This window comes from Macaca nemestrina, chromosome 11, assembly GCF_043159975.1.
Source record: "Macaca nemestrina isolate mMacNem1 chromosome 11, mMacNem.hap1, whole genome shotgun sequence".
NCBI classification, from domain to species: Eukaryota; Metazoa; Chordata; class Mammalia; order Primates; family Cercopithecidae; genus Macaca; species Macaca nemestrina.
Window position 1 is genome coordinate 139,122,886 of NC_092135.1, and position 24,989 is coordinate 139,147,874.

A 24,989-nucleotide genomic window follows, 5' to 3' on the forward strand; every position below is an offset into this window, starting at 1 on the left:
GCCCAGAGGTGAGCTGCCGGAGGACTGGGCTGGGGAGCCAGGGCCAACCCTCTCCTTGGCTCCCAGGAACGGTCGGCTGAGGTCAGGACTTGGCTGGGAGGTTGCCAACCGTGGCAGGAACACGGTGGGGGCAGGGAAACCCCTCCCTCTGTAGACCTGGGGAACTGGCCTCCCTCACTCTGCCCCCACCCCACCCCCAGGCTGGCTTCAATGCGGGCGATGGGCAGCGTTACTTCAGTATCCCCGGCTCACGCACGGCAGACATGGCCGAGGTGGAGACCACCACCAACGTGGGTGTGCCCGGGCGCTGGGCGTTCAGAATCGATGATGCCCAGGTGCGCGTGGGGGGCTGCGGCCATACAAGTAAGAGGACAGAGGAGCAGCTTGGGGTGGGAGCGGGCTGAGGAAGGGGATTGATGGCAAAGGAGAGGTGGAGAGGAAGGGGGCTGGATGCTGACCGGGAGAGTAGGGGGACTTGGGTCTCCAGCCCAGCCCATCTCAGGCATGTGAAACTAAGGAAGGCCTGGCAGGTCCTGGAGCCTCAGCTTCCCCTAGAGAAGACCCCCCCACACACACTGCTCTGGGTTGGAGGGAACTCTCTGGAGACTGCGGGTTTCAGGGGTAAAGACTTGTGGGTCCTCAGGGGAGGAGGAGCCCAGGGACGCCTCTCCCTGGGACCATGAGGTCTGTACTCTCCCCTCATTCCCACCCGGCCTCCTGCCTGGGCTGGGGGAGGAGAAGCATGTGGTCTCTGACCCTCAGGGCCACCCATGGGCAGGTCCTCTTACCACCCAGGTCCTCATTTCTGCCAGCGGGCTTGCTGCTTGGTGGGGTTTGGTGTCTGCTTGACAAACCCAAGCATCACATCTACAGGGGAGTTCCAGGGGTCCTTCCAGCCCAGAGTGCACAAATGGACGGGGTGGGTGTCCCTCCCAGGGGTGGGCACGTGGTCTGTGGGAACAGCCAGGGCGGCAGCAGAGCGGTGGATGGTAGCCCCAGCCCTGCTGCTGTGCGACCTCAGGAGCCAAGGAGCCTTGGAAATCACTGTTTACACATGGGGCCAGGGCAAGCAACTGATCCGCTCCAAGGGGGCTGCGCCTCACAAGCCCTGCCAAGCCTTGGGCCACAGTGAGGCTCGCGCTGGAACCTGCCCCAGACTCAGCTCCCAGCCACCAGCATCTAGGCTACCGAGAGGGGAGAGGGGCTGCTTCTCCACAACACTGAGTCCCCAGAGGACACGACGGGGGTAGCAGATGTGGGCGCACCACTGTCAGGGCGGAGGAGGGGTGCAGGCGCCCCACGGGGTGAGGGGTGAGGGGTGAGGGGTAGAGAGTGTGGGGGCGGGGGTGGGGTGTGCAGGTGCGCCACAGGGTTGGGAGTGAGGGGTAGAGGGTGTGGGAGTTGGGGGTGTACCACGGGGTGGGGGGTGCAGGTGTGCCACGGCGTTGGAGGCGGGGCTTAGCAGGGGTGGGGGCTGGAGGCACGTCACGGGGAGGGGGTGGGGGTAGAGGCGCGCCACGCAGTGGGGAGAGCACCGCGCGCATCGTGGGAAGAGGAAAGATGCAGGCGCGGGCGGGAAGAGCCATCTGAGGGCTGCAGGTGGCGCCGCAGCGGAGACCCGAGGAGCCCGAGCTACCCGCACACCGGGGCGCGAACAGGCCCCGCCTGCATCTGAGCTTAGGGAGTCGGGCTGAAGGGGCGGGGGGCCCAGGAGCTGCCACCCCCGGCCCCAGAGCGGGACAGAGCCCTCCTGCAGCCCCCGGCCGCATCCCCTGCGTGGCCTGCCTTGTCCCAGAAACGTCGACGTGACGGCTGAGCGCCAGCCGCAGGTTTTCCAGGCCAGGAACCCGGGAGGGGCGCCAGGAGCGCTGGGAGGGACGGAGGGAGCAGGAGGGTGCTGGTGGGAGTCGCTCCAGGGAGTCCGCCCCACACGAAGCCACATTCCCGAGGCCACGCCGACAGCACTAGCACTGCCCCTGCTCCCCTGCTCCGACCTAAAGTGAAACCTGAGGCCGGGCGCGGTGGCTCACGCCTGTAATCCCAGCACTTTGGGAGGCTGAGACGGGCGGATCACGAGGTCAGGAGATCGAGACCATCCTGGCGAACACGGTGAAACCCCGTCTCTACTAAAAAATACAAAAAACTAGCCGGGCGAGGTGGCGGGCGCCTATAGTCCCAGCTACTCGGGAGGCTGAGGCAGGAGAATGGCGTGAACCCGGGAGGCGGAGCTTGCAGTGAGCTGAGATCCGGCCACTGCACTCCAGCCTGGGCGACAGAGCGAGACTCCGTCTCAAAAAAAAAAAAAAAAAAAAAAAGAAACCTGAAACCTGAAACCTGGCTGCTTTGCTGCGGTCACCCGGACACCCAGAGGCCAACCTTCTGGGTCAGGGGAGGGAAGGGAGACGCGGATGGGAGCGGCTCTCCTGCAGAGTCGGAAGCGGCGGCTGAGGCTCCAGCCCCTCCCTGTGTCTGCAGCCTCCGTGTGCCTGACCCTGCGCCCCTGCCTCAACGGTGGCAAGTGCATCGACGACTGTGTCACGGGCAACCCCTCCTACACCTGCTCCTGCCTCTCGGGCTTCACGGGGCGGAGGTGCCACCTGGGTGAGTGGCTGTGCTGGGCTCAGGAGGAACACTGTAGGCTCCGCCAGCGGCCCTGAGCGCCCAGGGGTCTCTGTCCCCAGGGTGTGGGTGACTTGCTTAGGGGACCGCTGGGGAGCAAACGCCATGGTCCCCTGGGATGAGCACCACAGGCGGGTGCAGCTGCTGCCCTCTCTGAGCCAATCTCGGGCTTGCTCCTCCGTCCCCGGCCCAACCCGAGGCCTTGGAGGAAACTCCTCAACCGGGTTCCTGCCGCTGAGGCCTCAGCCTGCCCATGTTTCAGACGTGAACGAATGTGCCTCCCAGCCCTGTCAGAACGGCGGGACCTGCACTCATGGCATCAACAGCTTCCGCTGCCAGTGCCCGGCCGGCTTTGGGGGACCCACCTGTGAGACAGGTAAGAGGAACCCACGTGGGCCCTGTGGCCCTGCTGGGTGCAGGATAGCAGAAGACACAGCTGGACAAGGCTGAGGTCTAGGAAGGTCCGGCAGCTGCGCGTGCTGCAAGGCGGACAGCCCAGAGAGGCCACCCTTGGGGAATGGAGGAGCCCGGATGCCCAGGGAAGGGCCCATATCTGGGTGGGGGGCAGGAGCCATGACCAGTCACACAGGCTTCCTAGGCCATGGCATTTGGACCAGGGATGAGGCCTCAGAACAGGCCAGTGCCCAGGTCCCAAACCAGGCCAAGGTCAGGGCCAGACAGGCACCAGGGCCTGGATGAGAGCCCGTCAGGGGGTGTGGTGGGGCCGTCAGACCCCCTCTCAGCCCAGGACCAGCTTGAGGGGAACGTGCAGTGCTTCTGGGGTCAGATGGGCTGGCCGTGGGGCGGGAAGAGCACAGCCACACGGTCCCTGCCGCTGCCTCCAGCTGCTCCTGGATGCTGTTTCTCTCCTGCCCCCGCCTTTAGGGAAAGGGGGTCTCACAGCCTAGGTGGGGCCTGGAGTCCCTCTCCATCCTCATTGCTGCTTCCAAACCTCTGCTTGCCCTCCCAGTTCAGAGCCCAGCTCTTTTGAAGCAGCTGTCATCAGAGTCGGCCTCTACTTACTGCCCTTCCAACAGCACCTTTTTGGACCCCTCACCCATGCCCTTCACCCACCTGGTAAAGAAAGGTGGACACCCCCCCCCCATTCCTGCTCTCCATCTCACCATAGGGCTCTGCTCAGGGAGCTTTGCAAAGGGAGCCCCTAAAATCAAAGCATCGTGACCTGCTGCTTCCCACCCGGCTCAGCCAGGTGTGCATGTCCTGTGTGACAATTGCTTATAAAAACATGTAATAGATTGTTTAGATCAGTGTGTTCAAATAGTGACTACATCAATATCTCAGTCTAGAAAAAACAATTCTTATCAGATATTTATGGTTATGGGAAGTTTTTTAAAGTATTTCATTCCAGTGTTTACACATATTTGTACTGGAGAGAACTATAGTTGAGTGGCAGTAAGGGACTTTTGCACCTAAAAGTACATTAGAATCAAATTCTGCAGGAATGCAACGGAAACATGACTTCAAGGTCCAAAGGAGCAAAGCACAATTCCCACCCGGCGAGATGGGCTTGCCAGTGTGTTTACAGATCACACATGGGTGACAACACAGTGACCCCAGTTATCCCTTGCTCCCCGGCCCCTGCCACTGTCTTCCCATAGCCACTGTTGGAGCAAGCTCCATGCAAAGGAGCCTTTCTTCATCCAGAAACTCCTGCCCTGCTTGCCCACGTGTTCTTGACGTGAGACGGGTGGGAGTCAGGCTTCTGTGGTGTTGGTGCCATGGCAGGCTCAGCCCTGCAGGCTTCTGTCCCCTTGGTAAAGGCCAGCGAGGCCGGCAGGGTCTCCTTCCTCTCGCTCAGTGCTCTCCCTGTGCGGTGCTGGCTGGGGGCCTGGCTGCGGGAGGACCCAGGCCTATGATGAGGGTCCCCAAGGGTGACTGAGCAGAGCTTCTCAGGAACGGGCTGCTCCTTGGCTATGCCCCAGGCTCCAGGAGCCCCTCTGTGACGTACAGCCTGGTGAGGTCCCCTAAGAGGGCTTGGGGCTTGGTGCCAGGAGGCTGGTTCAGGTCTTGGTTCTGCAGCATGTCAGTTGTGTACATGGCCTTGAGCCCTGAGCCTTGGCTTTCAGTGCAGCTGTGGCACAAGCCTTGGGTACAAGCCTTCCCCCCTGCGACCGCCCCCAGAGGCTCCCTGGTCTCAGAAGCCACCTTGGCCCCCAGAGCTCATAACAGCAGGGGCACCCACAACTACAGGCAAGGGTGTACGTTCTGCTCCACCTACTGGAGTTGGGGTCAGGGAGACAGGGATCACCATGTCCCATCAGCCACCAAAGGGCTTTCACACCTCCTGGGGGAGTGGTCAGGCCCTCCTGTCTCTTTCCTGTGCCAAGGAGAGGGCCCCACCATTCGCCCATGACTCCAGGGAGGGACACACGTTCTGGCTATCACTCTGGTTTCTGAGTTTGTTTGGGTATGAGCTGTCAGTAAGACAGGGGATGTGGCTACCCCCTGCTTCTGGCTCTGCTGCCTGGGGGCAAAGGAGAGACCTGGGGTACCTGGGCCAGGTACTGTGGGCTCAAGGAGGGCCAGCATCCGATAAGGAGGCAAGGCAGAGGGTGGGCTCCCCTAGCTCACTCCCACTCAGTAACGGGGGACCAGAGTCCCTTTGCCCTAGCTGTTCCTGCACAGGCCATTGCCTGCCCCACCCAGCCTTTCGCCCCAGGGGCCACTCCTACACCGTGGGTGCTGCACACCCTTCCAGGCTCAGTCACAGCCTGCATCCTCGACAACAGCTCTTGTCACAGTCTGCTTGGAATAAGAGCCACCTAGGGAGGGACTGTCCCCCGAGAGTGGGAGTGGGTTCCATGCACTCCCATTTGCCCCTGCCCAGCATATACACTCCTCCCTCCGTCCCAGGTTTGCTGAATTAGACCTAGTTCAGATGGAGCTTCAGGTGGCCAGTCAGGACTGTCTGGCCAGGCCTGGCCTCTTCCTTGCCTGTTGCCCCCTCAGAAACCTGCCTGCCAGGCCCCCAGCCCTGCAGGCCCGTCGGGGATGGGGCTCAGTGTACATCCCAGGGGTTTCTGTCCCATCAGGTAACCACAGCTGAGAGTCCATCATCCTGTCTATACCTCTTCACTCTAGCCCAGTCCCCCTGTGACACCAAAGAGTGTCAAAATGGTGGCCAGTGCCAGGTGGAGAACGGCTCTGCGGTGTGTGTGTGCCAGGCTGGATACACTGGAGCAGCTTGCGAGACGGGTGAGTGGCCTGGCTTCGGGTTGGAGAGGGGCTCCTGCCTGTGGCCAGGTGCTGGGCACAGGGTGGTCGTGGCCTGGCTCAAGCAAAGCCCCCACCTCTGCTGCCCCTCAGATGTGGACGACTGCAGCCCTGACCCCTGCCTGAATGGAGGCTCTTGTGTTGACCTAGTGGGGAATTACACCTGCTTGTGTGCAGAGCCCTTCAAGGGACTTCACTGTGAGACAGGTAACTGGCCAAGTGCCTGGAGCCCGCCATGGCTGATGGTGGCCTTGTGCCGTGAATACCACCATAGCCACTTTCTCCTTCCTGCCTCGCCGTCTGACTCACCTCACACCTGCCTCTGGGGTGGGGGGATGCCTTTGCCCCCTTCCCACTCCCCAGCGCTTCCTGCTCAGCCTGGATCCTCAGCCACCAACTGCAGGAAAAATAGGAAGCAAAAGATGGATGCTGCCTCCAATGTGCTGTGTGAGGCTGAGCAACCCCTTCCCCTCTCTGGGCCTTGGTTTCCATCTGTGAAGTGCTGGGAGGGATGACAAAGTTCCCAAGGCTCCTCTTCCAGCCTGGGTGACTCTTGACTTTTTAACATCTTCCTTTCCTACTCTAGAACCCTCAGCACACAAGGGAAAGTAACGGGAATCAGAAAGAAAACTGACCTTTCACTATTTTCTATTCTATTTTGTATTGTTTAACTGCTAGTTGTGACTTGTTAGAGGAATTAAAAAGCCAACTGGAGATTACAGCCCACAGTATAAAAATGGCTTTCGTGTCTGATTGTTGCACCCACCTCCAGAGGCTCACCCACTGTGCCGACCTCTATGGACGCAGCAGGTGCTGCTTCTCTCCAGGGAGATGATAAAGACAAACTATTCAGGTTATTTTTATTTAAAAAATTAAGGAGGGACTTCTGTTTTATCCATAAGACACAGAGGGTCATGGGCCCTCCATCAGTCTTTGCCGAGGGCATGGGAGGCCAGGGTGTGTCCTGAGGGGAGGGTGGTGCTCTGCAGGGCAGAAGCAGGAGGAGGCAGCCTCACCTATTTGGCTGCTTTAAAGTCACTGTTCCATGTCACAGCTTACTTTGCCCAGATTGTTATCTAAATATCAGTGTATTTCCCTAAATTCATGTCAGGAAACAGATAAGGGGTTTCAAAAGATTTTTGCAAATAAACCGTGTTTCGTACAGAATAATAATGCAAGTAGACGTGAATAATAAGAAACAGACTGGCTGGGTGCAGTGGCTCATGCCTGTAATCCCAGCACTTTGGGCACTTTGGGAGGCCAAGGCGGGCGGATCACTTGAGGTCAGGAGTTCAAGAACAGCCTGGCCAACATGGTGAAACCCCATCTGTACTAAAAACACGAAAGTTAGCCAGACGTGGTGGTGCACACCTGTAGTCCCAGCTACTCGGGAGGTTGAGGCTGGAGAATTGCTTGAACCCAGCAGGAGGCAGAGGTTGCAGTGAGCTGAGATCACACCAATGCACTCCAGCCTGGGCAACAGAATGAGTGGAGACTCTGTCTCAAAAAAAAAAAAAAAAAGAAGAAGAAGGAAGAAACAACAGACTGACACTTGTGCTAATGTAAGGGCTGATTGACTGTATTACAAGGCGCAGATGCTGACAGTCTAATCAGGTCTGACAGGAAGTTGGCCACAAATTGAAGACTACAAGAAAGAGTTTCTAGTCTTCTGCTTCTAGCCAACGAGAATTAACTGCTCTTGGAATCTCCTTCTCACTGTCATCACCTAGAAAAACAGACAAAATTTGTGAAACGCCTTGTTCAGCCATTGGACAACAGACAGCACAAGCCTGTCATCCCTGAGAAAAAGGAATCAAATGAGGTGAGCCCTACAATTGCCCCAGATTCTGCCTGGGGTAGTTTCCAGGCCACTGTGCTGGGAGGAGGAACTGAGAGTCCAGCAGTCCCTCTGAATTGAGGAGATGAAGATCCTAGTTCAGTGGCTACAGGATGGTGCTCCTGAGGCAGGAGGGAACATGAGATCAAGAGGAGACCTCCCTGAATTTTGGCTCAGTATCATCAGGCTCAGGATGAAATCCGCAAGGCTGGGGAAAGAACCACTAGAAAGCAGTAAGTCAGACAGTTTCTGGAGCTCAAACAGGGCTGGTAATCTATTGTGTAGAGTCATCAGTGGGGTGTCACTTTAGTAGTGCTGAAATAAGACTAATGTCGACCTGCCCTAACAAATCTTAAAGAAAGCTTAAAAGGATCAAACTGATCCTAAGTCATTTAGCCTTGTGCCAGAATGAAATCCTATACTCCTTAACAGGATCAGTAATGTAACAGAATCCGGAACTCCAAAATACCCAGTCAAAAATTATCAGGTCTACAAAGAAGTAAAATGTAACTCACAGCCAGGAGAAAAATAGATCAATAGAAACAGGCAATGATAGAAATAGCAGATACAAATGTTTAATTATCTATTATGAATATACTTCTATAATCAAGATTGTTGAGAGGGAAAAAACCTAATAAGAAGTAGAAGGTATTTTTTAAAACTTGCAGAGATGAAAAATATGTCTGATTTTTTATTTATTTATTTATTTTTGTTTGTTTGTTTGTTTTTTTGTTTTTTGAGATGGAGTCTCGCTCTGTCGCCCAGGCTGGAGTGCAGTGGCCGGATCTCGGCTCACTGCAAGCTCCGCCTCCCAGGTTCACGCCATTCTCCTGCCTCAGCCTCCTGAGTAGCTGGGACTACAGGCGTCCACCACCTCGCCCGGCTAGTTTTTTTGTATTTTTTAGTAGAGACGGGGTTTCACCGTGTTAGCCAGGCTGGTCTCGATCTCCTGACCTCGTGATCCGCCCGTCTCGGCCTCCCTATCTGAGTTTTTTAAATACACTGAATAGTATTTACAGCAGGTTAGATATTGCAGAAGGAAAGATCAATGAACCTGAAGAGTGAAACAGAACAATTCAAGATGCATCACAGAGAGAATAAGACTAAAAGAAAAAGAAGAGATCTTCAGCAGTATGCAGAACGGTATTAGGGTAATAGGATCCACGTATCTGGAGTCTGCGAAGGAGGATGGAGGTGGGTGTGGAAAGGAGTGTGACAGAAAAAGTGTGTGAAGAAATAATACCCAAACGCTTTCCAAATTTGATGAAAACTAAAACCCACATTTCCAAGAAAAGCACGAAGAAAACCACACAAAGTCAAACCATAATCAAATTGCTGAAAACCAATGATGAAAAATCTCAAAAACAGCCAGAGGAAAAAGCCACATTACATACAGAGAAACAAGAATGACAACAGACTTCTCATCAACAACAATGCAAACCAGGAGACACTGGAGTAACACCTTTAAAGTACTGAAAGGAAAAAACCATCAACGTACTGTAGTGTATTACCAGCAAAACTACATTTCAAAAGTTAAGCTGAAATAAAGACTTTTTTACACAAACAAAAATTAAGAGTATTCATCACCAGCATACCTGCATTACAAGAAAATGTTAAATGAAATTATTTAGACAGAAGAAAAAAAAAAACTGGTACCAAGGGAAAATCTGGATCTACGCAAAAGAATGAAGATTGTTAAAAATGATAAATATGTAGGTTGAAGACTTTTTAATCCCTTTAAAGATAATTTTTAAAATAAAATAATAAAGCTTATAACATATGCAGAAATAAAATAGATGACTCCAATAACAAAAACCAAGGTGTGCAAACTTTTTCTGTAAAGGGCCAGATAGTAAATACTTTTGGCTTTTTGAGCCGTATGGTCTCTATCACAATTCAACTCTACCATTGTAATGTGAAAGCAGCCAGCCATAGACAATACATAAATGAATAGGTATGGCTGTGTTCCAATAAAACTGCACTTTAAAAAATTGATGGCAGGTAAAATTTGGTCTGTGGGTTATAGTTTACCAACTCCAATGTAAAAGATAGTAAGAAATGGAAGTATAATATTGTAAGGTCCCTATATTATATAAAGTGGTATAATGTTGTTTGAAGGTGGGCTGTGTAAGTAAAAGATACACATTGTAAACCCAAAACAACAAGTGAAAAATAATAATAAAGAATTATAGCCAATAAACCAATTGTGGAGATAGAAATTGAATCCTAAAAATACTCAATCCAGAAGGCAGGAAGAGAGGAAAAAAAGAAAGAAGTGGGACAAGTGAAAACCAAAAGCAAGATGATAGGTTCAATCTAGTCATATTAGTAGTTACATTAAAATTAAAATGAGTAAACATACAAATTAAAAGGCAAAGATTGTCAGATTGAATTGAAAAGCAATACCCAACTATACGCCATCACAAGAACCCACTCTAAGTATAAAGACACAGATAATTGTAAAGCAATAGAATGGGTTTCTGTTCTGAGAAAGATAGAGTAAGCATAGTCTACCCCTGTCTCTCCCCCACTGAATACAGCTACAATCCTGGACAGAATGCATGGAGTAGCTATCAGAGGACTCTGAAAAGTCAATAGTAGCAGGTGGATTGGGGAAGAAGACCAAGCTTTGAAGTGCCACCAAACCAGTGGTGAGTTTACCATTGTTTGTTTTTTGCTTCGGTATCCCCCCAGCCTGGACTCAAAGCCACCTCAGAACCAGAAGTAAGCCTCCACATGGACAAAAAGAGTGCTCCAGGAGAAGCCCTCTAGTCCAGCTTAAGAAGCAGGGCTGACAGTGCAGAAGTTGGGGAGTCCTCAAGTGTCTTTAAACTGCGAGGGAAGAAACCTTCCTCTCCAGTTGGAGGTGCTGTGGTTTCAAAGGGGTTGGGTATTGTTTTTCCCTTTCCTGTTGTTTTTCCCTTTCTCTGTCATCCCATTACTTGGTCCCAGCCATGAATGCCATCGTTATAAAAGTGGCACGGTAAGGAAGTAAAAGCCCCAACATTTTTGCCAGAGGACTGAAAAAGGTAGCCCCAGAAAACTGGAAAGTACTGGGGAAACTGTGGATGGTGAATCTTGGGACAGCAACTCCATAAAGTTATTTATGAACTCCTGAGCTCCCCTAAGTTGGCAGAATCTGTGTAATCTGGTCTAAAATTTTATTGACAATACCATTTATAATTTGACAATACAATTTATAATGGTATGGTCAGTAAACCTCTAAAGTTGAAAGACTTTAGTATAAATCTAATAAAACATTAGAGTATTTGTATGCTGAAAAACTACAAAGTGCTGATGAAAGAAATCAAGATCAAGTAAATGGAGAGACATACCATGTTCATGGATTAGAAGACTCAACATAGTAAATATGGCAGTGCTCTCTAAATTGATTTACAGATTTAACATGATTCCAACAGAGGTCTCAGCAGAATATTTTGTGAATGTAGGCAAACTGCTTCTAAAATTTGTATGGAAAGAAAAAGAATTTAGAAAACCAAGACAGTTTTGATGAAGAATGAATTTTGAAGAATCACACTACTGAGTATTAAGATTTACTGTAAAGCCACAGTGATCAATTCAGTGTGATATTGGCAAAGGAGCTGACACATGGATCAATGAAACAGGAGAGGAAATTCAGAATTAAACCCAAACAAATATGGCCAATTAATTTTTTAAAATGATTTAAATCCAATGGAGAAAGGATAATCTTTTCAACAAATGGGATTGAAACAATTAGATATCCATATACATATATATATATATATATATCCTCAACTTAAACCTCACACCTTATACAATGATTAACTCAGAATGGATCATAGACCTAAATGGAAAAACATAAAACTATAATATTTTTAGAAGAAAACATAGGCCAAAAAAAAATCTTTATGACCTGGTCTTAAGCAAAGTATTCTTAGATGATAAGACAGCAAAAGCATGATTCATTTTTAAAAAACAGATAAATTAGACTTCATCAAAATTTAAAACTTTTGCTTTGTGAAAGACACGGTTAACAATAAAAAGACAAGCTACAGACCAGGAGAAAACATTTGCAAAACTCATACCCAACAAAGGACTTGTGATCAGAATACATCAAGAATTCTCAAATCTCAACTGCGAGAAAACAAACAACCCAATTTTTAAAATGGACAAAAGAACGGCACTTGGCCACAAATGATATATATATGGAGGTGAATAAACGGATGAAAAAATATTCTTGTCATTAATATCAGCCATTAGTGAAATGCAAATAAAAGCCACTACAAGAAATCACAACAAACCCAGTAGAATGTCTAAAAAAAAAATACTGACCTGGGGTAAATACAGAGCAACTGGAACTCTCACACATTTTTAGTGGAAATGCAAAATGGTTCAGCCACTCTGAAAACAGTTTGGCAGGTTTTTTTATAAGGTTAAGTATATGCTTGTAATATGACCCAGCAATCCCACTCCTTGGTATTAACTCTAAAGAGATGAAAACTTATGTTCACACACAAATCCATATACAAATGGTTATATTATTTCTATTTATAATCACCAAACTCCAAAACCCAAATACCCTTCTCTGGGTGAATGGATAGACAAATTATGGAACCTCTGTACAGGGGAATACTACCCAGTCATAAAAAGAATCAATTATAGATGCATACAACAACTTAGATGGATCTCAGAGGCATTATGCTGAAAGAAGCCAGTCTCAAAGAGTATATCCTGTATGGTTCCATAAATGGCATTCTTCCTAAAACAAAACTATAGTGATGAACAAATCAGTAGTTGCCAGGGACTGAGGGGTAACAGGAGCTCTGCGACTCTGAAGAGATAGACCAAAGAAGCCTTTTAGGGAGTTGGAATGTCCTGCATCCTGATTGTGGTGGGGATTAAACCAATCTATATATGTGTTAAAATTCATAGAGGTGTAGTGAACAAAAGTCAATTTTACTGTATACTAATTTACAGAGACACATTTTGAAAGCATATGAAGAAACTGAACATCTTTTAAAAACCAAAAAGTAGCTGGCGTGGTGGTTCACCCCTGTAATCCCAGCACTTTGGGAGGCCAAGGCGGGCAGATCATGAGGTCAGGAGATCAAGACCATCCTGGTCAACATGGTGAAACCCCGTCTCTACTGAAAATACAAACATTAGCTGGGTGTGGTAGGGCGTGCTTGTAATCCCAGCTACTCGGGAGGCTGAGGCAGGAGAATTGCTTGAACCCGGGAGTTGGAGGTTGCAGTGAGCCGAGATTGCACCACTGCACCCCAGCCTGGCAAGAAAGCGAGACTCTGTCTCAAAATAATAATAATAATAATAATAATAATAACAACAACAACAACAACAACAACAATATTAGGTAAACATCAAGATAATGCTGCTGCAGTGGCTACATTAATATCAAATAAATTAAACTTTAGAATAGGGAATACTGCTGGGAATTAGGAGGGATCTTTTATAATGATAAAGGGGTCAATTCATCCAGAAGACATAACTCTAGATATACTTGTACCTATTAACACCTATTCACATGAAGCAAAAGCTGACTGAACTGCAAGGAGAAATAGGTCCATAATTATTGGTGGTGATTCACTCCCCTCTCAGTGGTTCATAGAACATGTCGACAGGACATCTTCTCTGGTGCTTCTTGTTCTGTCCAGTCCTGGGTGGCTTTTCCGGTGCTTGTTCTGTCCAATCCTGGGTGACTTCTCTGGTGCTTCTCGTTCTGTCCAATCCTGGGTGACTTCTCTGGTGCTTCTTGTTTTGTCCAATCCTGGGTGGTTTCTCTGGTGCTGCTTCTGTCCAATCCTGGGTGGCTTCTCTGGTGCTTCTCGTTCTGTCCAATCCTGGGTGGTTTCTCTGGTGCTGCTTCTGTCCAATCCTGGGTGGCTTCTCTGGTGCTTCTCGTTCTGTCCAATCCTGGGTGGCTTCTCTGGTGCTTCTTGTTTTGTCCAATCCTGGGTGGCTTTTCCGGTGCTTGTTCTGTCCAATCCTGGGTGACTTCTCTGGTGCTTCTTGTTTTGTCCAATCCTGGGTGGTTTCTCTGGTGCTTCTTGTTTTGTCCAATCCTGGGTGACTTCTCTGGTGCTTCTTGTTCTGTCCAATCCTGGGTGACTTCTCTGGTGCTTCTTGTTTTGTCCAATCCTGGGTGGTTTCTCTGGTGCTGCTTCTGTCCAATCCTGGGTGGCTTCTCTGGTGCTTCTCGTTCTGTCCAATCCTGGGTGGCTTTTCCGGTGCTTGTTCTGTCCAATCCTGGGTGACTTCTCTGGTGCTTCTCGTTCTGTCTAATCCTGGGTGACTTCTCTGGTGCTTCTTGTTTTGTCCAATCCTGGGTGGTTTCTCTGGTGCTTCTTGTTTTGTCCAATCCTGGGTGACTTCTCTGGTGCTTCTTGTTCTGTCCAATCCTGGGTGACTTCTCTGGTGCTTCTTGTTTTGTCCAATCCTGGGTGGTTTCTCTGGTGCTGCTTCTGTCCAATCCTGGGTGGCTTCTCTGGTGCTTCTCGTTCTGTCCAATCCTGGGTGGCTTTTCCGGTGCTTGTTCTGTCCAATCCTGGGTGACTTCTCTGGTGCTTCTCGTTCTGTCTAATCCTGGGTGACTTCTCTGGTGCTTCTTGTTTTGTCCAATCCTGGGTGGTTTCTCTGGTGCTTCTTGTTCTGTCCAATCCTGGGTGGTTTCTCTGGTGCTTCTCTTTCTGTCCAATCCTGGGTGGCTTTTCTGGTGCTTCTTGTCCTGTCCAAGGAAGGAGCTGGGAAATACTGAGCTCCACGCGGTGCAGCACGGCTACAAATCCATTTCCAGAAATAAGCTTCTGGCTTCAGTTCCACTTGGGAATGAGAACAGAGGTGAAAACCCAAATGTGCCATTGGAGCTGGGCGGGGAGACCACTCTCCCCACACTCCCCGCGTGGCCGCTGGTGACCGCTGTTGTTCTTGCAGGAGACCACCCAGTGCCCGACGCCTGCCTCTCGGCCCCTTGCCACAATGGGGGCACCTGTGTGGATGCGGACCAGGGCTACGTGTGCGAGTGCCCCGAGGGCTTCATGGGCCTGGACTGCAGGCAGAGTGCGTCTGGGCTGCAAGGGCTGCCGTTTTAGGGCTGGGGCAGGAGACCCAGGGAGGGCCCTCCTGTGGGTGCATGCAGGAAACACCCCGAGAAGAAACGTGTGAGTGTGCATACACTGCAGGTTGTATGGGAAGTTGGTCAGGAGCAGGGCAGGGTCTGGAGCGAGGGTGCCATCTTTCTGCGCCCCCACATGGGAGGCTCCTCCCTCTCTCCGTGGCAGGAGTCCCCGATGACTGTGAGTGCCGTAACGGAGGCAGATGCCTGGGCGCCAACACCACCCTCTGCCAGTGCCCCCCGGGATTCTTTGGGCTTCTCTGTGAATTTGGTAGGTGCCGAGGGCACCCTTCCTGCCCTGTCCCTGAGCATCCTCATAACCGGGAAATGAATGGTGGCTTGGGCTGGGGTCCACAGGTCCGGACTGCCAACCATTGGTTCTACGCCCACCCCAGGAGGGCCTGGCCACAAGAGTGCCTGAACCTGTTGGGGCCCCTGGGTCTTGGGAAGCCCCATCCTTGACAAGGACTCGAGGTCTGCCGGAAGACATGCGGGATATGGGATGGGGCTTCCTCCTTTCTCTCCAGAAATCACAGCCATGCCCTGCAACATGAACACACAGTGCCCAGACGGCGGCTACTGCATGGAGCACGGTGGGAGCTACCTCTGCGTCTGCCACACCGACCACAATGCCAGCCACTGTGAGTAGCGCAGGGACGAGCCTGCTGGGCTGGGGGCCCGAACAGAAGCCAGGGAGAAAGTGGTGGGTGAGGCAGGCACAGGCCAGAGTCCCTGCTTCCCTTCTGACTCTCAGGAGAGCTGGCACCTGGGGAAGCCTCTCTCAATAGCCTTCCTGTAATATGGGGCTAGACATCTCCTCTGCCCCAGTGGAGTAAGCTCACAGGTGGAAAAGCACTTCTGCAAGTGTACAAGCACCGTGTGGTATCTTCCCTAAGCCCCAACACAAGCTATTAAAATATTTAATGCATACATAATTAGGCACGTGTAATTAAATGTGTCACTACTATATGTTTGTTAGTGTATAGATGGTTAATCGCTTGCATCATGTATAATTATATGGAATAATGATGTGATGCTGGCGGTGATGACAGGAAGGCGTTTCTGTATCACAGCTCAGTCCTACCTCGGAAAATAGGGAAGGGTGAGTTCTGCTAAAATTGAGAAAAAGAGAAATTCCAGGGAGGGGCCTTAGAGCCCACTCTGAGGAACCAAGATGCCCACAGAGAGTATTTTAAGTGGCCTTGGTTCCAGACAGGATGTCAGGGTAACCCTGGCAGGCAAGGTGGCCCGCCAGCCTCTTGCCGCCTGCACGGATGCGGCATAAGCTCCAGGACCACCCTCTGCCCCCCGCCCCCAGCCCTGCCATCACCCTGCGACTCGGACCCCTGCTTCAACGGAGGCTCCTGCGATGCCCATGACGACTCCTACATCTGCGAGTGCCCGCGCGGTTTCCACGGCAAGCACTGCGAGAAAGGTATGGCGGGCAGGGGCGCCGGCGTCAGCACCCTGGAGAGCGCCCGCGGGGCTCGGTTCCGCTTCTGCGGTCTCTCTGTCTTTGTTTGGCGAATTGCTGACCTCCTCTAGAGCCTTGCCTGATGTGCTGCTCTGTTCTGTGTGTTTGGAGGGGAGCACCTCACTGTCGGGACGGTTCTGATCTGCACCAGTGCCAGGCCTGCTGGTCCTTACCTTGCTCTTCTCAAGATAGGCTTCATTGCCTTCTCAGCATTTTTCCAAATAGGTTTTAGAATCATTATATTAAATTTTATTTTAAAAATTTCCTTAGGATTTTGCTTAATCTAATTCAGCATGGACAATGTCGAATTTTATTACATTTAGCCGCTTGAGAGTAGAAGTGTCCTTCCGTAAGCACATTGCAGGCGTAGCTGTCCCCGCCAGGCCCCACCCATGACTGTCCCTTCCATGCAGTTTGAAGCAACAGTCAGGACTCCCATCAGTGACCCCCAGACCTGTTTGGCATCTCAGTGACCAGTGCCCAGAGGGGGCTGCCTGACCCCAGAGCGGCCTGGCACCGTCTCCAGGGGCTTGGCCCCAGGCACCCCCGTAGCCTGGACTGGTGTGGAGCCTCCCATGGCCCCTCCCCTGCTCTGTTTCTTGTCCCTGAGGGAAAGACCCTGAAGTCTGAGCCCTGGACCCCGTGGCTCCCCCAATCCCTGCAGCAGAGGTAGAACAGGTTTCCAAAGAGAAGACCCCAACTGCTTGGTTCTTTGCAAGCTCTGACAAGGTCTTTCTCTCTCAACACACTCCTAGGACCACCCTGAGGCCCTGCGTGGGCCCTGCCCAGAGCTGACTCTGGCCCTACTCCAGCTCACACCTGCCAGTGGCATGAAGTCCACTGCACCCAAGGGGTGTCCTACCAAAGCCGACATCTCCTCACTAGGCCAGACTGCCAGTACCCAGTGTCCTTGCCCCAACGGTTCTGTGCCCACTCTGGGAACTGCATAGCCCTCCCCCAGGGTCCCAGCTTCCGTGAGCACACGGGCCACCAATGTGGACACCTCTGACCCCAAAGGGAGTACAGAAGGGCCAGGGATGGCTGTCCTCAGGGGTGGGGCAGCCAGAGCTTGGACGTGCAGCTTGGGAGGCCCCTGGGGGTAAGGGTTGGCGGGAGAGAAGCGAGCACAGTGGGGCAGGCCCCTCCTGCCGCTCAGAACCCAGATGTCCAAGGATTCGGAGTTCCTCGCTGGCCCTTTGACAGGGTGATTGGCAAGGTGGCAGGATAGATGTGCTGGTTTAGCAGATGCCTTTAAATACATGCTTAGCGTCTGAGTCCCTTGGGGGCCCAGGAACTGTTAGGACCCAGAGAAAATGTGGCAATGCCAATGCCGGTACAGAACACACAGAAATCCAGATTGACTCCTGGGGACCCTGATGTCATGGCGGATGAGACTCAGCCACTTCCTGTCAGACAGGGAATACCTGTGTGCAGGAGGGAGAAGTGCTGCACCTGCAGCAGTAGCCGGGCCGGTTCTCCACAGGGAGGGCCCAGCCATTGCCAGAGCCTGGGCAGAGAAGAGGACAGGCGAGCAAAGGGCCCACCTGAGGCTGAGTTGGGGTCTCTGGCCTGCGAGCCCCACCCCAGTCTCCCCCATGTGTGTGGACCTGCTTGGTCCCCTCTGCAGCCGGGTCCCAGGGCTCAGTCAAGAAGCAGGCCTGGCCTGCCAGGCCCCACCAGCACCAGAGGACTGAGAAGATGCCAAGAGGGTATAGTGGCTCTGTGGAGCCAGCAGCCTGACCCCGTTCATCTGCCTCTCTGTCCTTCTACACAGCCCGGCCACACCTATGCAGCTCCGGGCCCTGCCGGAACGGGGGCACGTGCAAGGAGGCAGGCGGCGAGTACCACTGCAGCTGCCCCTACCGCTTCACCGGGAGGCACTGTGAGATCGGTGCGGCCCCCAGGGGCAGGGGGGAAGGCAGGAGCAACGGGCCAGCCCTGAGCTGGGGCCCCTGACGCACCCTCCCTGCCAGCTGTGGGTCTGCTTCTCATGAAGAGGCCCCAGCTCTGGGATGTTGGGGAACCTGGGAGGGGCGGTGGGCTGCGACCCTTGACCTGGCTTCTGCTTCCAGGGAAGCCAGACTCATGCGCCTCTGGCCCCTGTCACAACGGCGGCACCTGCTTCCACTACATTGGCAAATACAAATGTGACTGCCCCCCAGGCTTCTCCGGGCGGCACTGCGAGATAGGTAAGGTGGGTGGGAGGCCAGACCAGGGCGGCCGGGGGAACCCTCTCTGCAGATGTGAAAACAGGCCCGTGGGCAGGGCTGGTCCAGGCCCTGGAGGCGCAGGAGGTGGAGCTGGGCGCAGGAGGCAGGACGCCCCATGCAGTCCCGAGCCTTCAGGGAAGACATAGTGGCCAGGACCCTCCTGCATTCTGGCAGCCCCCTCCCCCTGCTTCCGGAGCCCGTGTGTGAATGGGGGCACCTGCGAGGACCGAGGCACGGGTTTCTTCTGCCACTGCCAAGCAGGGTACACGGGACGCCGGTGCCAGGCAGGTGAGAGGGCCGGGGGACCAAGTGGGGAGCATGGGATTTCTTGCTAATCCCTGCAGAGCTAAGCAGGGCAGGGATGGGAAGAAGGAAACACATATCACAGCAACCAGGCCCCAGAAGTCAAGGCACCTTTCCCTGGCGAAGGGCAGTGTGGGAGCAGGACGTCTCTGGGCCCTGCAGCCGGGTTGGGCAGAGGGCAGAGTGGTGGGGAGGGGCCGGGAAGGCACAGGACTGTGCGAGACAGGCTGCTGTGCCTTGCAGAGGTGGACTGCGGCCCCCCAGAGGAGGTGAAGCACGCCACACTGCGCTTCAACGGCACGCGGCTGGGCGCCGTGGCCCTGTATGCATGTGACCGCGGCTACAGCCTGAGCGCCCCCAGCCGCATCCGGGTCTGTCAGCCACATGGTGTCTGGAGTGAGCCTCCGCAGTGCCTTGGTGATTCTGCGGGCCCTTGGGGTGGGGAAGGTGGGGCCCACACCCTCCTCACCCTGCCCGTGTGGAGGAGCACAGAGGCTGCAGGCCCAAGCAAGGATGCCCAGCTCTGACCTGGTCCTGCCCCTTCTCCCCTCAGTCTCCTGTCTGTGAATATGGACCGTGGGGTGACAGAGGTGATGATCACAGTCAACTTTGCTCTGGACCATTCACTAAAAGCTTCCCTGTCCTCAGAGCAGCCTGGAGCAGGGGGTCAAACACCCAAATACCCACTCTGCAGATGCAGTAGCTGAGGCCAAGAGGTAGCCCAGGGGCAGAGTCCTAAAGAGCCAGACACAGGTTCAGGACCCACCTCCTACTCCTGGCCCCTTGAAGACTTGTGGAATCAAAACAAGATACCCCTACCCCCTGCAGCCATTTGAGGAGTGCATTGCCACTGAGGTCCCACCCTGCTCTGGCTTGGGAGCTGGGGGTGCACAGCCTAGAGACAAGGCCCCCCTGACCGAAGCCCCTGGAGAAGTAGGGCCATTAACACCCTACAGGTGCATCACATTACACCAGAGGAGTCCAAACTGTCCATCAGAAAGTCTGTGTGATGTGAGCTAGTTTTATGAAGTAAGGATTTTAAAACAAGCTTAGGAACAGTGGGTGACAGCACCCAGATTTGAGTGGGGCACATAAGCACATCACTGTCCCCCACATGCCCCGCAAAGCCAAGGCCAACCTGCGTGGCCTCACTCAGGTGAAGGGTTCTGGGAACACCTGGCTCCAAGCATCCCTCCTTTCCTTCTGGGCTTTAAGCCCCAGGGTGAGCTCCTGACTGTCTTGGAGACCACCCCCCTCCCAGTGCTACTTCCCCTCCTATATGTTGCCAGATGAAAAGCCGATATCCTCAGATAATATGAGCAACCAGCCAGGATATCAAGACACCTGAAAAGTACAATTGTCTCAAAAAAACAATAATAAAAGTCCAGAAAATATGTACGATTGGAAGCAGAATTGCAGAAGACAGACTTTAACACAGGAGTTCAAGACCAGCAAAGGCAACACAGGGAGACCTCATCTCTACAAAAAATTTTTAAAATTAGCCGGGGAAACTGACATTAATACCAATGTTAGAAAAGAAAAAAATTTCAAACTTGATTAATTAAATGTCTGACTTGAGAAGTTAGGAAGAAAAATACCAAATGATGCTGAAAAAAGTAGAAGGAAAGAGGAATAAAGGTAAAAGCCATAATTAATGAAGTAGAGATCAAAGATACAAAAGAAAGGACAAGCCAAAATTAGTTCTTTGAAAAGCCTAATAAAGTCAGGAGTTCGAGACCAGCCTGGCCAACATAGTGAAACCCCATCTCTACTAAAATACAAAAATTAGCCAGGCGTGGTGGCGGGCACCTGCAGTCCCAGCCACTTGGGAACCTGAGACAGGAGAATCGCTTGAACCGGGGAGGCGGAGTTTGTGGTGAGCCACAATCATGCCACTGTACTCCAGCCTGGGCAACAAGAGTGAAACTCCGTCTCAAAAAAAAAAAAAAGGAAACAAAAAAAAAGGAAAAAAGTCTAGAACCAACCCAAAGACCCAGCCAATGAGAATGGGTGAAGTATGATGTAACCACACTGTGGAATGTTACTCAGTAGTGAAAATCTATGAACCACAGTGACCTGTGATGTGGAGTTCTCTTCTGCATATAATGCTGAGAGAAGACAATATATATCATGATGTACTATGAATAAAGTTCCTAAACAACAAAAACACAGTCATTATTGTTTAGGCAATTTATAAAACTTTTAAAGCTAATTTTAATTATTTTACACCAGAAAACCTGATTTTTAAAAGATAAGGAAATGATAAACCCAGAAATATTTATCACAGGGGAAGAGGAGGGTGCAAGGTCAGATGAACCCATTCACCATTCTGGCTGCCAGGGCGGATGCTAGTGCCAGATGTCACTAAGTCACTACTGTTTATTTACTTTTTAAGCATGAAATTAAACTTTAAAAAAATAAACATTTAAATTCAGGGGCACAACTCCCACTTTAAAAGAAACCTGTGGTGAATCGTTTAGAACTAAGACTGGTCCCGGAGGTACTGGTTTCATAGGTGACTATTATACATTGAAATGGCAAGATGGGACATGAGACATTTTCTGCCAAACCCTTGAGGCCTTTGTCCTGTCGGCCTGAACCACTGGAATTAAGTCCCACAGCGTCTTCTGTGAGCCCTGGGGTGGTTGTGAGCCTGCCCTGTCACTTCATAGGCACAGCCAGGCACTGAGCCCCAGGCCCACCGCCCTGCTCCGACTCCAAGGATATCCAGCCCTGGTCTCTGGCCTTTCCAAGCACTGATGATGTATCATCGAATTCTCTTGGGCCCCTCAGAACTAGTTTATGTGCATCTTAATTTGGCTTCATTGTGGCCACATTGCTTTACTCTTGGACTCTCTCCTCTCAGAAATTGATGAGTGCCGGTCTCAGCCGTGCCTGCATGGGGGCTCTTGCCAGGACCACGTCGCTGGGTACCTGTGCCTCTGCAGCACAGGCTACGAGGGCACCCACTGCGAGCTGGGTAAGAGGGGCCCTGGCCCTGCTGGGGTGGCAGCTCCAGCACACTGGCCATGTGCCTGAGGCAGTGGGTCCCCTGGAGAGGTCTCTGGATGGCTGGGGTGGCCACTGCATGCTCTCTCGGGCCCCTGCCAGCTCTGACATCCAAGACAAAGATTTACAAACATCCCTTCCTGCACCTCCCCAGGGGAGACTGAGAGCCCAGCTGAGAAGTGCTGGCCTGGGCTCAGGGTGCAGAGAAGGTGGGTGTCACAGAGGGCAGGTCACAGCCTCTGACACCTGGTCAGTGCTGCCAGCCAGTGGAGGGAGGGGAGGCCTGCCCCGTGAGCCCTGCACACCCTTGTACCTTGCTAGGGCTCTTAAGCCTGAGAAAGAAACGCAGGCTCCAGGGAGGGCAGGCCCAGGGAGCCGTGCCCAGTCGTGGCCTTGGGGAGCCTCCCATTGCAGAGTGGCCTGGAGGAAGGCATGGCCTGGAGGTGGGGCTTTGCCAGCAGGCAGTGGAGGTGGCATGCCTCCCGAGGAGGGGCGGGTGTGGGGCTGATGGAAGAAAGCGCACATGTCCCAAGTAGTTACTCCCAGTTGGGGAAGGGGTGACCAAAGCCCCCGGGAATGCACAGAATCCTGGGGGCACGTAGGCGCCTCGGACCTAAGCCAGCAACACCCTTGACACCCCTTCTCTGTGCAGAGAGGGATGAGTGCCGAGCTCACCTCTGCAGAAATGGAGGCTCCTGCAGGAACCTCCCGGGGGCCTATGTCTGCCAGTGCCCTGCAGGCTTCGTTGGAGTCCACTGTGAGACAGGTAGGAGCTCCCTCCAGTGGGCCCCACATGCAGAGCCTGGGCCTCTGGAAGATCAGAGAGGAGGTGGAGCATCCCCACATTCCCTGCTGGGCAGACCACCTGGGGAGAGGGACCCCCAGGGCTGCGGCCACCTTGGGAGGGAGGGGTGGAGGTGAGGGTGCTGGGGAGGTCTGAGGGGAGGGACCTGCCCACTGCCCCTCTCTCCTGGCCTCTGCCCCTAGACTCCTCCTTTCCCTTCTTCCCGCTGTCCTCTCCTCCCTCCCCCAGACTCCCCCCTTGCGGCTTGGGCCCACTCTCTGGGTGTTCTCCAGAGGTGGATGCCTGCGACTCCAGCCCCTGCCAGCACGGAGGCCGGTGTGAGAGTGGCGGCGGGGCCTACCTGTGCGTCTGCCCAGAGGGCTTCTTCGGCTACCACTGCGAGACAGGTAGGGCGGCAGGCCCGCCTGCTCCCCGTGCTCTGCCCACCGCCTGGGAAGGCCCCTTCTCAGGCCGCAGGCCAGTGGCCCTCTGCCTGTCTCCCTTGGTCCCATGATGGTGCCTTCTAAACATCCCCATCTCCTGTGCTCACCCCACCCCCCGACACCCCTCTTCACCCAGGGACACGCCCAGGGGTGGGGCCTCACATCACACACAGGCCCTGCTGCCCTCGGACAGGCCAAGCTCATTGCACACCCAGGTCCGGCCCATCGCTGTGTTTCTCTCTGGAACGTTCTCCCTAATCAGCCCCCAGTGGGATACCTCCTGATGAGGCCTCCCTGACCAGTGACCTCCCCTCTTCAAGCAGGACTGTCACTCTGGTGGTGACCTGGCCTGTCCTGGTCCAGTGTCTCATCCCGTCAGCCGGACTGGCTGAGGGAGGTCTGAGCACTCAGCTGTGGAGGGTGGAGGGGCTGCTGGGTTGGGCCCCACAGGGCAGTGGAGGTGACAGAACCGAAGGGAGGCAGTAGCTGTCCTGTGCCCCCCTCCCCTCCACACCCACACAGGAGGGACCCAGTGCCCCAGGAACAAGGGCGCGGCTGGAGCGGGGGCCCCTGGCCATACCCCAACACACACTGCTGCTTTTTCTCCCCTCAGCGAGTGACCCCTGCTTCTCCAGCCCCTGTGGGGGCCGTGGCTACTGCCTGGCCAGCAACGGCTCCCACAGCTGCACCTGCAAAGTGGGCTACACGGGCAAGGACTGTGCCAAAGGTGGGTGGCGAGGGCGCCTCTAGTGAGGGAGCCATGAGGGGGTCCCCTCACCCCAGAGGGCCCAGCGGTCCCCAAGGGCAGAGCATCTGGCCGCTGCTTGCCCAGGCCCCTTCCCTGAGGAACAGGGAGGGGATAAAATCCCCCGGTGGGCTTGAAACACTGTCACACATGCAAAAGTGTGACCCTCCTGGAGGTTGGAGGTACGTGGCCGGGGACAAAGAAGGACTCTGCCAGCGATGGCTGTGTTAGGCCCAAGAGCCGGACCCGGCTGAGCCGCCGATGGGAGCCAGGCGTGCACGGTTGACAGCTGACCAGTCCCCTCCCCTTGTTTTGACCCAAACCCTGAAGAGCTCTTCCCACCGACGGCCCTCAAGATGGAGAGAGTGGAGGAGAGTGGGGTCTCCATCTCCTGGAACCCGCCCGACGGCCCAGCCGCGAGGCAGATGCTTGATGGCTACGCGGTCACCTACGTCTCCTCCGATGGCTCCTACCGTCGCACGGACTTTGTGGACAGGACCCGCTCCTCGCACCAGCTCCGGGCCCTGGCGGCCGGCAGGGCCTACAACATCTCCGTCTTCTCAGTCAAGCGCAACGCTAACAACAAGAATGACATCAGCAGGCCTGCCGTGCTGCTGGCCCGCACGCGTGAGTATCCCCAAGCCTGGCCGTCCCCGCCCAGCCCCTGCCCCTCAAGGGCAGCGCTGGCCCCAGGCACCTGCAGGGCGGCTGTCGTGCCGTCCACCTCCCTAGTTCTCCCGGCAGCAAGACAGCCGAGCTGCGGGTTGGAGGCGCCGCCCTGCTGCAGACAGAGCACTGGGGAGCCACAGCTGTTCGGGAGTGGCCTCGGGTCCCCAAGATACAAGCGTGGGATTGGGGCGCAGAGAATAGAGCCAAGAGTGGGAGCAGCACAACCCCCAGGCGTGGCGCTAGGAAGTGGGACTGGGGAGGAATGGGGCCTTCCCAAAAAGGTCCCTGGAAGAAGCCAGTGCGGGAGACAGGGGCCGCGGGGGCAGGCTTGGATGGGCTGGGACTCTGGGGTGCTCTGAAGGCCTGGGGAGAGTTTGAGGGGCACCTGCTCACAGGGATATGTAGCACTGGGATGTGCTAAGAAGAGGTATCCGTGGCTCATCGGGAAGAGCCATGGGGCAGGCCCTAGATGGAAGGACAGACCCAGAGCCTCCACCTGGAGCTGGCACCGAAAGCTGTGACCAGATGTGACCCCTGAAGAGTCCTAGGGA

At 53.6% G+C, this 24,989-nt stretch overlaps 1 protein-coding gene across 17 annotated transcripts in view; it reads left to right on the top strand.

Annotated features, from left to right (window-relative positions):
- The window catches only part of LOC105473770 (sushi, nidogen and EGF like domains 1), a 94,537-nt gene that overhangs the window by 35,274 nt on the left and 34,274 nt on the right, over nucleotides 1-24,989 (top strand). For 16 of the 17 annotated variants that reach the window (XR_011610217.1, XR_011610216.1, XR_011610218.1 and 13 more), the window contains 18 exons: nucleotides 201-363; nucleotides 2,476-2,601; nucleotides 2,882-2,995; nucleotides 5,722-5,835; nucleotides 5,947-6,060; nucleotides 14,621-14,746; nucleotides 14,968-15,072; nucleotides 15,329-15,442; nucleotides 16,120-16,236; nucleotides 18,050-18,166; nucleotides 18,348-18,464; nucleotides 18,660-18,773; nucleotides 19,032-19,205; nucleotides 21,655-21,768; nucleotides 22,450-22,563; nucleotides 22,875-22,988; nucleotides 23,638-23,751; nucleotides 24,100-24,396. Coding sequence is in view for 9 of the 17 variants with exons in the window: in XM_071073753.1 (XP_070929854.1) it covers nucleotides 201-363; nucleotides 2,476-2,601; nucleotides 2,882-2,995; nucleotides 5,722-5,835; nucleotides 5,947-6,060; nucleotides 14,621-14,746; nucleotides 14,968-15,072; nucleotides 15,329-15,442; nucleotides 16,120-16,236; nucleotides 18,050-18,166; nucleotides 18,348-18,464; nucleotides 18,660-18,773; nucleotides 19,032-19,205; nucleotides 21,655-21,768; nucleotides 22,450-22,563; nucleotides 22,875-22,988; nucleotides 23,638-23,751; nucleotides 24,100-24,396 (2,368 nt within the window). In the remaining 8 variants the exon portion in view is untranslated. The remainder of the gene's footprint in view (nucleotides 1-200; nucleotides 364-2,475; nucleotides 2,602-2,881; nucleotides 2,996-5,721; nucleotides 5,836-5,946; nucleotides 6,061-14,620; nucleotides 14,747-14,967; nucleotides 15,073-15,328; nucleotides 15,443-16,119; nucleotides 16,237-18,049; nucleotides 18,167-18,347; nucleotides 18,465-18,659; nucleotides 18,774-19,031; nucleotides 19,206-21,654; nucleotides 21,769-22,449; nucleotides 22,564-22,874; nucleotides 22,989-23,637; nucleotides 23,752-24,099; nucleotides 24,397-24,989) is intronic. The other variant, XM_071073754.1, reaches the window with a different exon arrangement.